Genomic DNA, 14,292 nt, shown 5'->3' on the forward strand with positions numbered 1-14,292 from the left:
TTGGTCAGAAAGTGTTTTAATGAATTTGACACTGATAATTGACATGTAGCTTCATGTCATGTCCCCTAAAGCTAAGATTGCTCCTTCTCAGAAACATGCTTTCAAAGTTGGGACATTTAATAGTTATTTAGTATTTTGTACGTTTCAATCCTGGATCATAGTCTAAATACATTTTCAGTTTTGCAACAAAACAACGGTCATGCCGACTATGTTTCTAGACTTGGCATTCCTCTGAATTAGCATTTGCTAACCGCATACTCGTATGGCGGAGAAAGACTTTAGAATGAAATGCTAGATTTATTCGCACCTAGCCGTGCCCGGTGTAGCAAATTTATAATCTTAAACAAGACAGCTTTCCTACATGGAAAATTTAATGTTAACTGTTAAAATCGTTTTCCAGTTCAAAGTCACATGACAAAAATTTTCATATGCTCTGCTCGTGGCAGAAGATGCATGGTTATACTTTTAAAATAAAACAACCCATTTATTTTTCAAAATTGTTGGTTCAGAAACTAATTCAGCGGACAAAAATTCATTTCAAATCTATCGAATTTCTATATTTCGAATAATAACTTTGATCCAGCCTGATGTATCAGAACTTAAGATCTGTTTAGGGGTTGTGATTTAATTTCATAGTTATTCGTAATTGTAACATGGTTATTAATTCTGAGTGAATTAGATCTGTGTGCAAGGATGCTACAAGAAGCATTTACACAATACCTTACCTTGTATATGTTATAAGTGGGCTGTAATCCTAAAATCTACGACATCTTCTATGATGTTGCTGGATTTAATAGTCATGTGTAGGTCTGAATCGTAAAAGTTCCAGGAGCAAGGTATGTCCGACGCGGGAGCGATTTCAGTCCAATCCAAGATGTCAAATTAACAGGTTAAGACAGTTTTATTGTACAGTTTGTTCGGATACTATTGTGCAAGGAATGGATTTTCGTACCGAATCAGCTTACCGTGCCCCTAACTATGTCCTGATCCTCGATAGGGGCTTTTTGGGTAACATTACCATAAAACTTTCAATAATTTGAAACTGTGAGAATATTCTTTGTTTTCACCAGTGAAATATCCACTTTTATGATTGAGCTTGGTCGATTTCTTTTCATATCTTTTGTGAATTGTACGAGCATTGCTGACTGTCTTCAAGTCAGCGTAGTTAAACATTCTTGTCATAAAATGTCAAAGTCACAGAATTATTCAAAGTAGTACTTACCTACCTTGTCTTTGTCACTTTTCGATTGTCAAATTTTGGGTGAGTGCTTTACAAGCTATCGGAGTTGTTAAGAAACGCATTCCTAAGCTTTCTTATCATTTAAATAATCCTTTACATGGTGATAGGATTTCCAGTAAGTTTCGTTTTATGAAACTTTAAGCTTGTTGAGAGACGTCTCCAAAAGGTTTTTGTTCCTTTTTTGCTTCAAAGTTAAAATCTTTAAAACATGGTAATATTGAGCGCGCCAAGATAGATCTTGGAATGTCTAAGCATTGTGCCAGAAGACAGTTTGTAATAACTACGTTTTATCACCATAGCTGGGCATTAACTCATTAATCCCTTCATCATTAATTAATGAAGTCAACATTTCGGCTAACAATAAGTCATTACAAGTCCTGGTCTGGTTCAAAGTGTCCTAGCTACAGCCGCCCAACGCAGGTTGTAGAGTGTTCCTTTATAGCTTTTTCATGCTTAGTTTAAAATAAACTTCTAATTCTAATAATAGGAAGGATGGCTGCTAGTCAAATCAGCGACTTTTTATCATGTATTATAGAAGCAAGCGTTATTTTGCGGAAGTCCATGATATGCAAGGAACCAAAAGCTTAATTTGCTATAATTTATTTTTGACAGTGGCATCATCCCAATTCTTGTAGAATGATAAAACAAAGAGTATGAAGATAATACCTAAACAATGATGAATTGTTTATTTATGAGTTTCAAATTAAAATTTTCTTCTGTTCTGGTGAGAACTGTACGAACTTTTCTAAATAGCAAAGCTATGAGCCAAGAAAAGGACATGGAACTAAAGAAACTAGACTGTTCTGGGAAGATTTTTCCTGGTCATAGTGAAAATAGTTATTTTAAACAAAGGAACCTTTCCATTTTAAATTCGCTCCATGGCATGTTTTGTGCATGTACTAAGTTACTTATTTTTACCCAGGATTGTTCATTGTGATTAAATTGTTCTTAATAGATATCTAAGATATCAGATGTCCGAGGATTTCATGCAGGACGGTAATAATTTCAGTATGTTTTCGAAACGATTGGGTCAATTGTCTAATGTTGTTGAAATAGCTGTATTTTGACCCAGTTATATTGTTTTTGGTGGTATATATTATGTTATTGACTCATAGAGTGAGTCTAAAATATTTAATCACTCTTGCAATGGCAATTGTTTTCATGACTAATCACTATCCTAATATTGATGCTGTCTAATTAATAGGTAGACTTTACATGCAAAGAATGTATTTACAAGTGTTTGTGAGGTCAGCCTTACCTATTGACTGAGTATTACACATACAGGCACGCATATAATTTTAATTGCTAAATTTATTACCTAGCTTATAATGGTTTGCCTGATGTAATACATACACGCGTATATCTTTTCTGTTATTTTGTATGTCGACTTGCAAACTCATTCTTAATTCGCAATCATGTGAATAGTTTGTTAATGAGGATTTACACCCCGTAATTTTTCTTTTCTCTTTTCTTAGCAAGAAAATGGCATTATTTGCTCAACATATCAGTTGTCTTATATATATGTCACATTGGCGTCAAAGATGTTAAATCTTTGTATGGCGCAGATCACCACCACCACCAGGCGATAACAAACACGTCTCATATTGTTTAAGCATCGAGTAAGGTACAGTCAAATTAATAGACGCGTTTTACCTACCAATAAAACGCTTATTAATTTACTTACCTTACTCGATGCTTAACTTTGAATTCTGCCTGGTGATTTTCAACGCAATGAATAAAATAACGCGGCCACTTTGGGCCACACTTCGCACTGCTAGGCGGTGGTGGTGAAAGAGAGGGACAGCGCTATATGATAGAGCGAGATAGATGCGTTAAGGCGGGACAAATGACGTCTATCTCATATTGTTTAAGCATCGAGTAAGGTAAGTAAATTAATAAGCGTTTTATTGGTAGGTAAAACGCGTCTATTAATTTGAATGGCATTTCGAATTGGCAGTGAAAGTTTCCTTGAATTTTATAGAAACAATGCTTACTCATGAAAATGCTGAATAACATCTTGAGCAAGCATGCTTCATTTCCTATAGGGCATGATTATATTCGCGAGTGAAATTCAATACTTTTTCTTTAACGTAACAAAAAAGATTCTTTAAGAGTCGTCTAAAAATCGTTTCAGAATCCTGTCAGGATGGTGGATATATAATAATAGTAATAATACATAACATGTCGTTGGTAAAAAAAACTATACCTTTTTATTTGTGAATTCCTATGCTGCACACAGAAACGCGTGAGCTGACCGCTTGCACCAGTCAGTCAACTCGTGATTGCAATTAAAAAATCGAATCTTCCTTCAAAATCGTTTGTGGGAATGAGTGTAATATTTTATAATAAAATTCCACAATCAATTTTAGACTTGCCTTTACACAAGTTTAAAAAATCTATTAAAAGTATGCTCCTGAAAAAAGCTTATTATACAATCGAAGATTATGTAAATAACAAAAAAGCTTGGATTTGATTCGCTCCAGCAATACACGGCGCTGCAATTGCTTGTATACAGTATGGCATATTATTGTAAATTGTACATTTGAAAAGAGCAACCGCCGAGTTTCTTGCTGGTTCTTCTTGGTAGGAACAGCATTTCGAACCAGTGGTAGATTATTTTGACGATTCAAAAGCACTTGTAAAAGTTTAATTGAATAAAAATAATTTGAATTTGAATTTGAAAATATAGTAACTAATGGTTATTATAGATGGATGTATTGGACATAATAATATTATCCGTCTATAAACAATAACTAAGTATATTCTCACTCCGCTAAAAAGCATAATTTAGGGCCTTATTCCGTGGAAATGATGTAATACAGTTATATTAACATCGATACATTGGATTGCCCTCTTGGCTGAGTAACCCTTGCCTCAGTTATACCTATAACTAACTTTGTGTAAAGTCGAGTAAGGGGCCAGTTTTACCAACCCTATGAGGAAATCTCACAACAACCACTAATAATTCATGCCGTAATTAAATTCTGTCTTCAGTCTGTTGTGTGTTGTCATAACGATTGAAAATTGCAAGAGTGAAAGATATCCGTTTTTTTAAAAAGAATATTAGCCATGCTAATCATGACTAATACTCCCCTTTTCGCCGACCTTTCGAAATTCAGTCCGCTCTTCGACCGTTGAGCTATTGAGGCTCTGATAACCCATATTCATGACCATTTTGACAGTAGTGAACGAATGAAAGATATTATTTATCTAATGCTTACAAATACGTAGGTACTTACAAGAGTAGTAAAAAAAAATGGTAGTGTTTAGAGAGACAGGAGTAATTAGAATAGAAGAATTAAGAATAAACACAGCTAAATCAAGTTGTTCATAGAAATATCAGACTAGAAACAAATTATACAACAGCCACCTTTAGCTGGCTCAAGATTGAAAACTTTTGCATCAGACCAGCGTTTTTACAATATTTCGTAGTACCTATTTATCATCATAATATCACTGAATACTTAAAAATAGGTGCCTACTTTATTCAGAAAATTTGTCACCTTCTAGGGAATATCACCTTTAACTACCCGAACCAATCCGCATGCGCGAAAATTTTGACATCGTATTCTGGATCTGGACCCAGCTTCTTTCAGTCTGTTTGTAGAGTTCCACTCAATACCTGTGTGTACAGTATTTTGTCTGCCCTTATTGTTAATCAACAAAGTGCTCTGAAATCATAGCGACAAGGTAAATACTACCACAAATTCTGTAGAATATTTAATTATTTTCGTAAAGCAATGAATAACGGCTGCTTTAAAAGCGATTTCCAACAATTCTATATGCATAGAATGGTTTCTGTATTCTCAGGTACTGCGTTAAATACGTTTAAATTGAAGCTTCAGATTTTTTCAGTTAAAAGGCATTTTATTTACTTATTTATACTTGTACTTTTCAGTAATTTTAATCAGGATTTTAAGATACTTAAACGTAAAAGTTACATTAAATAAATTGAAATCATTTTCTATTAGAATTTTCAAAAATAGTTGTCTTTCTTAATTTTGAATATTGGTGTTTTAGTTTAAATTAATTAACTGATAAGTAATCAAAGAAAATTAATTATTATTTTTATTAATATCCTCTATTTCGTCCGCAAAACAAGGTTACCCTAGTGTATTAATCCAATGCAAATGAGCAAATAGGTAAAATAAAAATACATAATATTATTCATAACAGCATAACTATAAAAACACTGTACTGTTTTAAAATATTAATTACTAGCTGATGCCCGCAGCTTCGCCCGCGTGGATTTAGGTTTTTAAAAATCCCGTGGGAACTTTTGATTTCCCAGGTTTGTCCTGGGAAGCCTCTCCGTAATAGCCGATCCCCGGGATGCAACGTGTTTCTGTACCACGTAAAAACATTTAAGCGGATGATCCTTTAAAAATCCCGAGGGATCGCCAGGATTGAGGAACGCAATTCCTTACAGCATCAGGGTTGAGGAGTTGGGTACTCGAGTTCAACGACAAAGTGTTTAGTTGGTATAGATATTTTCAATATCAATTTATAACCGAAAAAAAAACTAAATCCCATCAGCTTTAGTGGTCAGGTTAGGTCAAGTAAGTACCTAACCTACTTACCTATTTCAGCATGATTTGCGATTTAATTAAGAAATATTTTTCAAGAGGCCTCCAGGATTAGAAGGCCCGACTCTAGCATCTCATTCCCCTAAGGGTATCCACCATATTTGTGTGGGTTCTAAAACTTCTAATAACCTAAATGACTCACTCAGCGACTGCTGATGAATATGCCCCTATAGACGTCAATTTAAAATATGAATGTATCGTTTAAGCTTTAATCCATTGTAGTACCTAACAATACTGTTGGAGCCTTGGAGGATTTATTGTCTAATGCCCGTGGGAGACAACATTTCTTATATTATATCGGTTAGTAGTCTTGTAACACAAGTAACTGATTAATCAAGGGCTGGGCCAAAGTGATATTTTGTTCCTCGAGGGCGTTATTTTGAATTCCTTGCTACGCTCAGGATTCTAAAGTATCCTGAGCGTAGCGAGGAATTCAAGGCGATTTTACCGGATGATATCTGACCTATCTTCAGGGAATGTTCAGTTCGAATAGCGTGTCGGTTTCTGCCAGCTTTGATATTTTCAATCTATTTTATATATTATGATAGGTAAGTTAGTTTCCGGTTATTACTATAGCGAATATTCACTCCGAAACGCGCGAACTAGAAATTAGGACACTGAATTGCATGGCGGTACAACTTTGCAGGTGGGGTAGCAAATTGGCTAAAGTTTTCCACAGCCCCATAGGTAATTCTAATTGTATGATATTTGTTCATAGTCCTACGTGGAGCGGGCGAACGTCGCCTGCTGCAGCACGACAGGCAAATACACAAACATATTCTCCGCGGTGAACAACTTCTTTGCTGATTCACCGCTGGTGAATCAGCTTAAAGGCATTATGGTAAGCACTTAAAAGTGAGATTAAAGAATTAGAAAAACACAAAGTTATTTTATAGAGTACTTTTACTATATTACTATTACTATTTTATTGTAAATCAATTAGACCACGAAATACAGACTGATTTAGACCAAACTGGGAGACCAAACGAGCGAATGTACCCATATTATAATATAGTATTGTATACCTAGTCAAGTCAAATTCTCATCAAATTTTCTTTGAAGAAACAGAGCTACTTACTTATATAGCAATGTTCTGCAGCGCGAGCAATCGCTCGTTTGCAGGTCTAAATGCACATTTAGATGCATATAAGGTAAGATATACGTGATTTTTAACCCCCGACCCAAAAAGAGGGGTGTTATAAGTTTGACGTGTGTATCTGTGTATCTGTCTGTGGCATCGTAGCGCCTAAACGAATGAACCGATTTTAATTTACTTTTTTTGTTTTAAAGGTGGCTTGATCGAGAGTGTTCTTACCTATTAGTTTAATTATTCCTAATGTTAGCATTATGTTTAGACTCGACAAACAAGCAGTACAGAGCCCGGACCGCCGGACGAGGCCCGCCCAGACAACGTACGGACGCCCTCAGTCAGCTTTGCTATCAGCCCTTCACAAAGGTAAAATTTTATCACTTTACCTAACTTTATTAGATACGTCGAGACCAATTTAATGAATAATAGGTAGGTGCAAGCTCTGGATTTACGATTAATAGACTGAATTTCTGTGGTCACTTTCTTGCTCCATTACCAGGGGGGTAACTCAGTATTCAGCACTGAATGATAGCAACCGATTACCGAGCTCGTATAGTAGCCTACCTAAGTAGGTATACAAGGGTTTTTGATAAAACTTTCGATTTATGCCAAATCTGAAATCGGCCGTGAATTTCTAAAGAAATCAGAAGAAAATAGTCTTAGAATAAAAACCCAGAAAACAGTGATGTAAAAGGATGGAGTTCATTGACCATTAATGATCGCTGATGGAGAAAATTGAATAAGTGCCTTTTCTAGGGTGCAAGGGGCGGGATTGAAATTTCTAAAGGTAGGTTAATCTATTATTCTTCAATGGATGGCGCGGTGCTTAGTCTTTTAGATTTGGTTTGCAGAGTTGGGTCAGTTGGGTCACGGTGCATGACAATGAACAGTAAGGTGTAATTCCCACAGGGGCGCGGCCGCATCAGTATGCGCAACGAGCAGGCTAGTTCCGGTGCGGGCGTATTGTGCGGACGACGAGGAAATCTTAGTTAGGTTAGGTTATATAAATCGAGTGGCGCTCATTTGATTGATCAATGAAACCGGGCATAAGTAGTCTTAACTGGAATAAAAGAGCAAATACGCAGTGCCGCTTACCGAAGCAAAGAACGAACGCTGACTAGCCGATGGGCGATGACTAACTAAGCTAGAGTGTACCTAATACTTTTACCTCTTACCTACTCAGACTTTACTAATTAGAGGTAAAATGAGACAGATTTGAACTTAACCTCAAGTCTGAGTAAAATCTAAATAGGTAAATACCTACACTGTATACAGGCTACCTAGATAAACCACTCAGCCTGAGATTCTGGAATATATTATAGGTCGGATCTTTGCACACTGTCTTTGCTTGTATTCTTAACATCTAACATTTTCCTAACTGCAGTGAGATGAAAAGTTGTGACTTTCCAAGGCTGTTGCTCTCGTGTCTTTGAATTCTTCGCTACACTCGGGATTCTATTCTTTTCAGCTTCGCTCGTGGTTCAAACTTAGAATCCTTCGCTTGATCGGAATTCAATACAATCACTCGCGCCAAAATAACTTTACAGCCTTGCATAGCAAATAGGTAATTATTGTTATTTGAAATTATATATTTATTTGTAGTCTGGTATCGGAGAGGTCCACAACGCCGACGCAGCCTCAGCGCCAGGTGACTTTGCTGAAGCCCGCTGCCAACACAGCCCTAGACAGGAAAGCTTCCATCGTTGATGAAAATACCGGCATCACGAGAACGCAAATGAAAGGTAGACACCCATTATAGGTTCTATATAGTACCCACCTAATTTAACAAAGCGCATTTCTCTGTGCATCGTATCCTCATTGCTGAGGGTTGTGATCCCTTTCCATTAATCACATAATGGTAGGAGTATTTGGGACAGGTAATAATAACCGGTGGGCTCCCAAACCCTTCCGCAAACGACACGACTAAACCGACGATTTATATAGAGATAGTCATAAAATAACCGAGTGCTCTCCGATGCACGGCGAATACGAAAAGCCAAATTCGGTCACCCATCCTGTTACCGACTTGAGTCAACGTTGCTTGAATATGAATTCATTTTCAGCGTGTTTTTAGGGTAGTAAAATAAAGTGTATCTAGTATCTAAGTATAAAATCCATTATTATTATTTACACTGAGCAGGTCGTACCTTCCTTCCTAAAGTAACTCTCCTCGAAAAAATCCTTCTCAATTTTTGCACGTCATGCTTGGCAGGATATGCGATTTTACGTATGACCATAGTGCATCGGGATAAGGTTATTGTTGACGATTATGTAGGACTTTAATCACACTAATATTATAAAGGTGAAAGTTTGTGTGTATGTTAGTGCGTCTGCGTGTGTATGTTTGTTACTCTTTCACACAAAAATTACTGAATGGATTTGGCTGAAATTTGAAATGGAGATAGATAATATTTTGGATTAGCACATAGACTACTTTTTGTCCCCGAAAATCAAAGAGTTCCCACGGGATTTTGGAAAACCTAAATCCACGCGGATGAAGTCGCGGGCATCAGCTAGTCTTCGAATAAGAGTTTTTGCCTACTTATTTAATAAGTAAATATTATGTTTATGCAGAATTCCGTGAAGCTTTCCGCCTGTTCGACAAGGACGGCGACGGTACGATCACGAAGGAGGAGCTGGGTCGGGTGATGCGCAGCCTCGGCCAGTTCGCGAGGGTGGAGGAGCTGCACGACATGTTGCAAGAGGTCGACAGTGATGGTAAGATAGAACAATCCAGTAGTATCACAAGATACGACAGCGTAGAGGAACGGGACTAGGGTGGGAGACGTTTAGATAGCAATCCTGGGGTATGGTAAGCGAGAACAATCCAATAGTATGTACCACAAAATGCTAAACAGCGTATAAGAGGAATGGGACAAGGGTGGAATGGGAGACGTCAGACGTCTGTATAGCAATCCTGGTATTATAGGGGCGAAACTGGCGAGTGGGAAGGGATATCGACCAACAGGACTAACATTAAATATTGCTGATACTTGATATTATGTGATCAATTTTGATTCCGTTATTTCCAAATCCACGAATATGGACATAAATGTTATGAAGATAGGGAAGTTACCAAGGCAGGGTCTAAGCCTCCACGCACAACAGACGGAAACCAGCCCAGAGAGAAGTGTAGCCACAGATTCAGAATATCAGGATTGTTTTTAAATAAATCTCGACATTAGTTTTCTCTTTGTATATTTTACACCTTTAACAGAATACAATCACAGTACGTCCGTCGGCTCTGTCGTTCCATAATGAATGAATGCCGCCTCTAGGCTCTACACAACAATATTAAAGACGTAGCAGATATTTTATAATTATTATTTTTACATTTTAAATATTTATAATGTAATTCTTTATGTACCTAATATAAGTTTACCTAAAAGTGATAAGTGAGCTTACAGAAGAATCCTACAATCAAGATTTTAGTGGGTAGGAACATATTGATCTAAGCATATTGCGGGACAGGTCGAGATGGCAATCGGGGTATGAGCCCTGCATAGTGCGGGGTGTAATGGGAATCCTGCACCGGGTTAGCGCGGCGGCTGTGCGGGTGTGCGGGGCGTCCCCACCTCGATCTGTCGCGTAGGTACTGATAATTCGTTTTACCCATTTTGATTTCAGGTGACGGCAATGTCAGTTTTGAAGAGTTCGTGAACATCCTCTCCAAGTCGATGTCAGGAGCTGGTGGTGGAACGAGCTCCGCGGAACAGGAGGAGAGGGAACTGAGGGACGCGTTCAGAGTGTTCGACAAGCACAATCGAGGATACATCTGTGCGTCGGACTTGAGGGCTGTGCTGCAATGCCTCGGGGAGGACCTCTCTGAGGAAGAAAGTGAGCTTATCTTCACGAAATTTTGCTAAATTGCCTCTTACTTTTCGGAGTCATGTGTATTTTAAGTAAATAAATTTTTAGGGTTCCGTACCTCAAAAGGAAAAACGGAACCCTTATAGGACCATTTTGTCTGCCTGTCCGTCTGTCGTGTCTGTCAAAAAACCTATAGGATACTTCTCGTTGATCTAGAATCATGAAATTTGGCAGGTAGGTAGGTCCTAAAGCACAAGTAAAGGAAAAAATCCGAAAACCGTGAATTTGTGGTTACATCTCATTTACAAAAAAAAAAATTAATGTGTTTAAATTTTCAAAGTAAGACAACTATAAGAAGTGGGGTATCATATGAAAGGGCTTTACCTAAAGGTACATTCTAAAATGGATTTTTATTTTTTTTTTTTGATTTATAGTGCAAAATGTCGGAAAAAATACCCGAGTACGGAACCCTCGGTGCGCGAGTCTGACTCGCACTTGTCCGGTTTTTAAATTAAATATTACTTGCTAAAACGGTGCAGTAAAACATGAGGATACCTGCATGCCTGAGAGTTCACCATAATATTATCAAAAAATGTGAACTCTGTCAATGCGCACTGGGCCAGCATGGCAGATTATGGCCTAAAAACCCTTCTTATTCTTAGAAGGGACCCGTACTTAAAAGTGGGCCGGCGATGGCTTGATCATGATGATAGAAGTCCAATATAATATTACCACTTTATTTCAGTTGAAGACATGATCAAAGAAGTGGACTCCGATGGAGATGGCCGCATTGATTTCTTAGGTAAGTACCTACTTAGTAGGTAGAGTAGGTACCTAAGTAGATAGGTAGGTATATCTATTCTATTAAAAAATAGTGATATAATAAGGAAATCTAATCTTTATGCTTAATATAAACCGGGCACCGGCTAAAGATTAATTTTATTGTGATAACAATTTATCACCTGTCTTTAAATCATCGTAATCTATGCATTTTAAAATAACACTAATCCTGGAAAAATCATGCAATTTACATAATGGCTCGGACGGTACCTAACTTAGCTCATTTCATTTATCAATTTTTATTAATTGTACAATGAAAATTATTGATAATGAAAAATCCATACCTACATCCTTAATATTATAAATGTGAGAGTGTGTCTGTCTGTCTGTCTACTAGCTTTTCACGGCCCAACAGTTGAACCGATTTTGATGGAATTTCGTACACAGTTAGCCAGGAAGTTAGTTAGAAAGGACATAGTCTACTTTTTATCCCGGAAAATCAAAGAGTTCTCACGGGATTTTGAAAAACCAAATCTACGCGGACGAAGTCGCGGGCATCATCTATTAAGCTTTTTTCATGAATACTTTCTTGGTTGTACTTAACTACTTACCTATTCTTTTCCCTTTGCAACCTCTCGCATTACCAAGGGTCACTGGTAGAGATCTCTTATAGAGATATCATATAAGTGCTTCCCTGTCCACTTTTTCTATGTTTTTAACCCCCGACCCAAAAAGAGGGGTGTTATAAGTTTGTCGTGTGTAGGTATCTGTCGGTGGCATCGTAACTCCTAAACTAATAACCGATTTTAATATTTTAGTTTGTTTTGCTTGAAAGGTAGCTTGATCGAGTGTTCTTAGCTATAGTTCAAGAAAATCGGTTCAGCCGTTTGAAAGTTATCAGTTCTTTTCTAGTTACTGTAACCTTCACTTATCGGGGTTGTAATAAATTTTTAAATACTTGTTCTCTTTATCGTTACAACCTTCTGGTACAAAAAATAAATATAAGTATAAATAAAATTTCAGAATTCGTGAGAGCGCTTGGGGAACCAGAAGACGCTTGCGACGACGAAGACGACGAGGATCCCAACGATGGAATCGACATCACTCTAACAAGACCAGTGGCCGCTAACTGAATTTGACTTATCTATGCTGTTTAAAAACGCTTGTGATTCAATTTTTAAGAAAATAATAATAATAATTAATATATTAATACCCCCACCGTTAATAAAAGGGCGACCAACCCATGTTGTGACCTGGTTGTGATGACAACCTTGCCCTGTACCTATAACACTAATTAGTGTTTTGCAAAGTTTGATGCTTTAGTTATTATTGGTGGTATATGAATCTAACTGAATTTGCAGGTCTAAAAGTATCTACCTATTGCTATGCTTTTGTGAAGGCATAGGTAATTTGTTTGTTTGTTGATCAAAACGGATGGCAGTATGTCAGTTTTTATCGATTATTTATTCGAACGAATACATCGATCGTAAGCACTATTGGCATTTTATATCAATCTTGCTAAAGTAAGAGCTTATAACCAAAAAAGTGCAAGAGTGCCAACTAGAGCTTTTTAGTTATGTAATACTTACTTTACCTAATCAAAACAAAGGAGGAAGGATTATGACCACGATTACGTCACTTCGTAATATCTACTGCCGTCCTTTATAAAAAAGCCATTGACTGCAAAAAATGTTTTTTTTTGAGCTATCGACAAAAACAAAAACTCATATTTCTAAAAAGAATGCTATAGTACACATAGCATTCTTTTTAGAAATAGGAGTTTTTGAAAATTTCCGTGTAATTTCCAAAAAGAATTTTTTTTTTCAGTTAACGGCTTCGGCAGAATAGTTTTAAGGGCTGATTATTTATAATGGAACCTTCAATTTGAAGCTAGTCATTGCAGACATTGCCCACAGCGACTTTTTGTAGCGATCTTAAACGCGATTCTTAATAGCGACAGTAGCAGCACAGAACACATACTTTTCTACTCTGTGCCATAATAATGGACAAAGAAGATAGGTACCTATTATGTACGTGATCGCTACTGTATCGCGACCTTTTTGCGGCGATAAAAAATCTGCAAAAAAACCGCGTTGGGCGATTTCCTTACCTACGGTACGGTCATAAAGACAAAGTTCATTCAATTTCCTAGGATAAAAAGCATAAGTAAGACACGAGTGAATGACACGCGTAAGGACAACAACAAAGAAATAAACAAATAAAAATAAGGAATACAAACAAAGAAACAAACAAACATAATATAATTAAGTCAAAGTCAAAATCATTTATTCAAAGTAGGTACAATTTTACTCCTTTTGATGGTCGAAATTGTTAAATTATAGAGATGAAATCGCGTTGCGCGATCGTGTAAAGAACAAATTACTTAGATCGTCTCTTTTTATGCTTTTTGTATAGAAAACTTTCGAAAAAATGCAGGACGAGTGGATCAGCTTATTTCATAAGTACCTACCTAAGTCTCTCTTACCTAAGTCTTATTCCAAGTTTAAGCTTGACAAGGAATACGGCTCTAAACTATTTTAAAACATTTTACAATTTACGTACTTACTAGGTAGTAGGTACCTACCTATCTATCCAAATAAAATGATGATCTACAAAAAGTTCTTTCACTGTAATAAAATACCTATTCAACTCTCAAGATTTAATATTTCTCTTACATTCATATACAATATCAACTGCAGTGAATTTGCTAAAAATATCTAAATATAAATATCATGTTTTATAAATAAACTATTATACCGATTTTAACATCTTCAATGTGTATACAT

The 14,292-nt window shown here is 36.7% G+C and overlaps 2 protein-coding genes across 2 annotated transcripts in view; one reads left to right on the forward strand and one right to left on the reverse strand.

Annotated features, from left to right (window-relative positions):
* Positions 1–4,794: 4,794 nt before the first annotated feature.
* LOC123871020 (neo-calmodulin-like) lies at positions 4,795–13,202 on the forward strand. The gene is made up of 8 exons (XM_045914554.1): positions 4,795–4,930; positions 6,545–6,667; positions 7,182–7,282; positions 8,519–8,658; positions 9,491–9,634; positions 10,544–10,753; positions 11,472–11,528; positions 12,530–13,202. The coding sequence occupies exons 2-8, from the start codon at positions 6,665–6,667 to the stop codon at positions 12,637–12,639; spliced, it is 765 nt and encodes a 254-aa protein (XP_045770510.1). The 5' UTR covers positions 4,795–4,930; positions 6,545–6,664; the 3' UTR covers positions 12,640–13,202.
* LOC123871018 (serine/threonine-protein phosphatase Pgam5, mitochondrial) overlaps positions 5,933–14,292 on the reverse strand; it is a 42,182-nt gene continuing 33,822 nt past the window's right edge. Inside the window, exon 7 of the transcript XR_006797191.1 lies at positions 5,933–5,944. The gene's annotated coding sequence lies outside the window, so the exon portion shown is untranslated. The remainder of the gene's footprint in view (positions 5,945–14,292) is intronic.

The sequence above is a fragment of the Maniola jurtina genome, chromosome 13, assembly GCF_905333055.1.
Source record: "Maniola jurtina chromosome 13, ilManJurt1.1, whole genome shotgun sequence".
NCBI classification, from domain to species: domain Eukaryota; kingdom Metazoa; phylum Arthropoda; class Insecta; order Lepidoptera; family Nymphalidae; genus Maniola; species Maniola jurtina.

Coding starts and splice junctions, on each gene's coding strand:
- LOC123871020 (XM_045914554.1), top strand. Junction 9,635..10,543: donor GCAAGAGGTCGACAGTGATG/GTAAGATAGAAC, acceptor TTTTGATTTCAG/GTGACGGCAATGTCAGTTTT. Junction 10,754..11,471: donor GGACCTCTCTGAGGAAGAAA/GTGAGCTTATCT, acceptor ACTTTATTTCAG/TTGAAGACATGATCAAAGAA.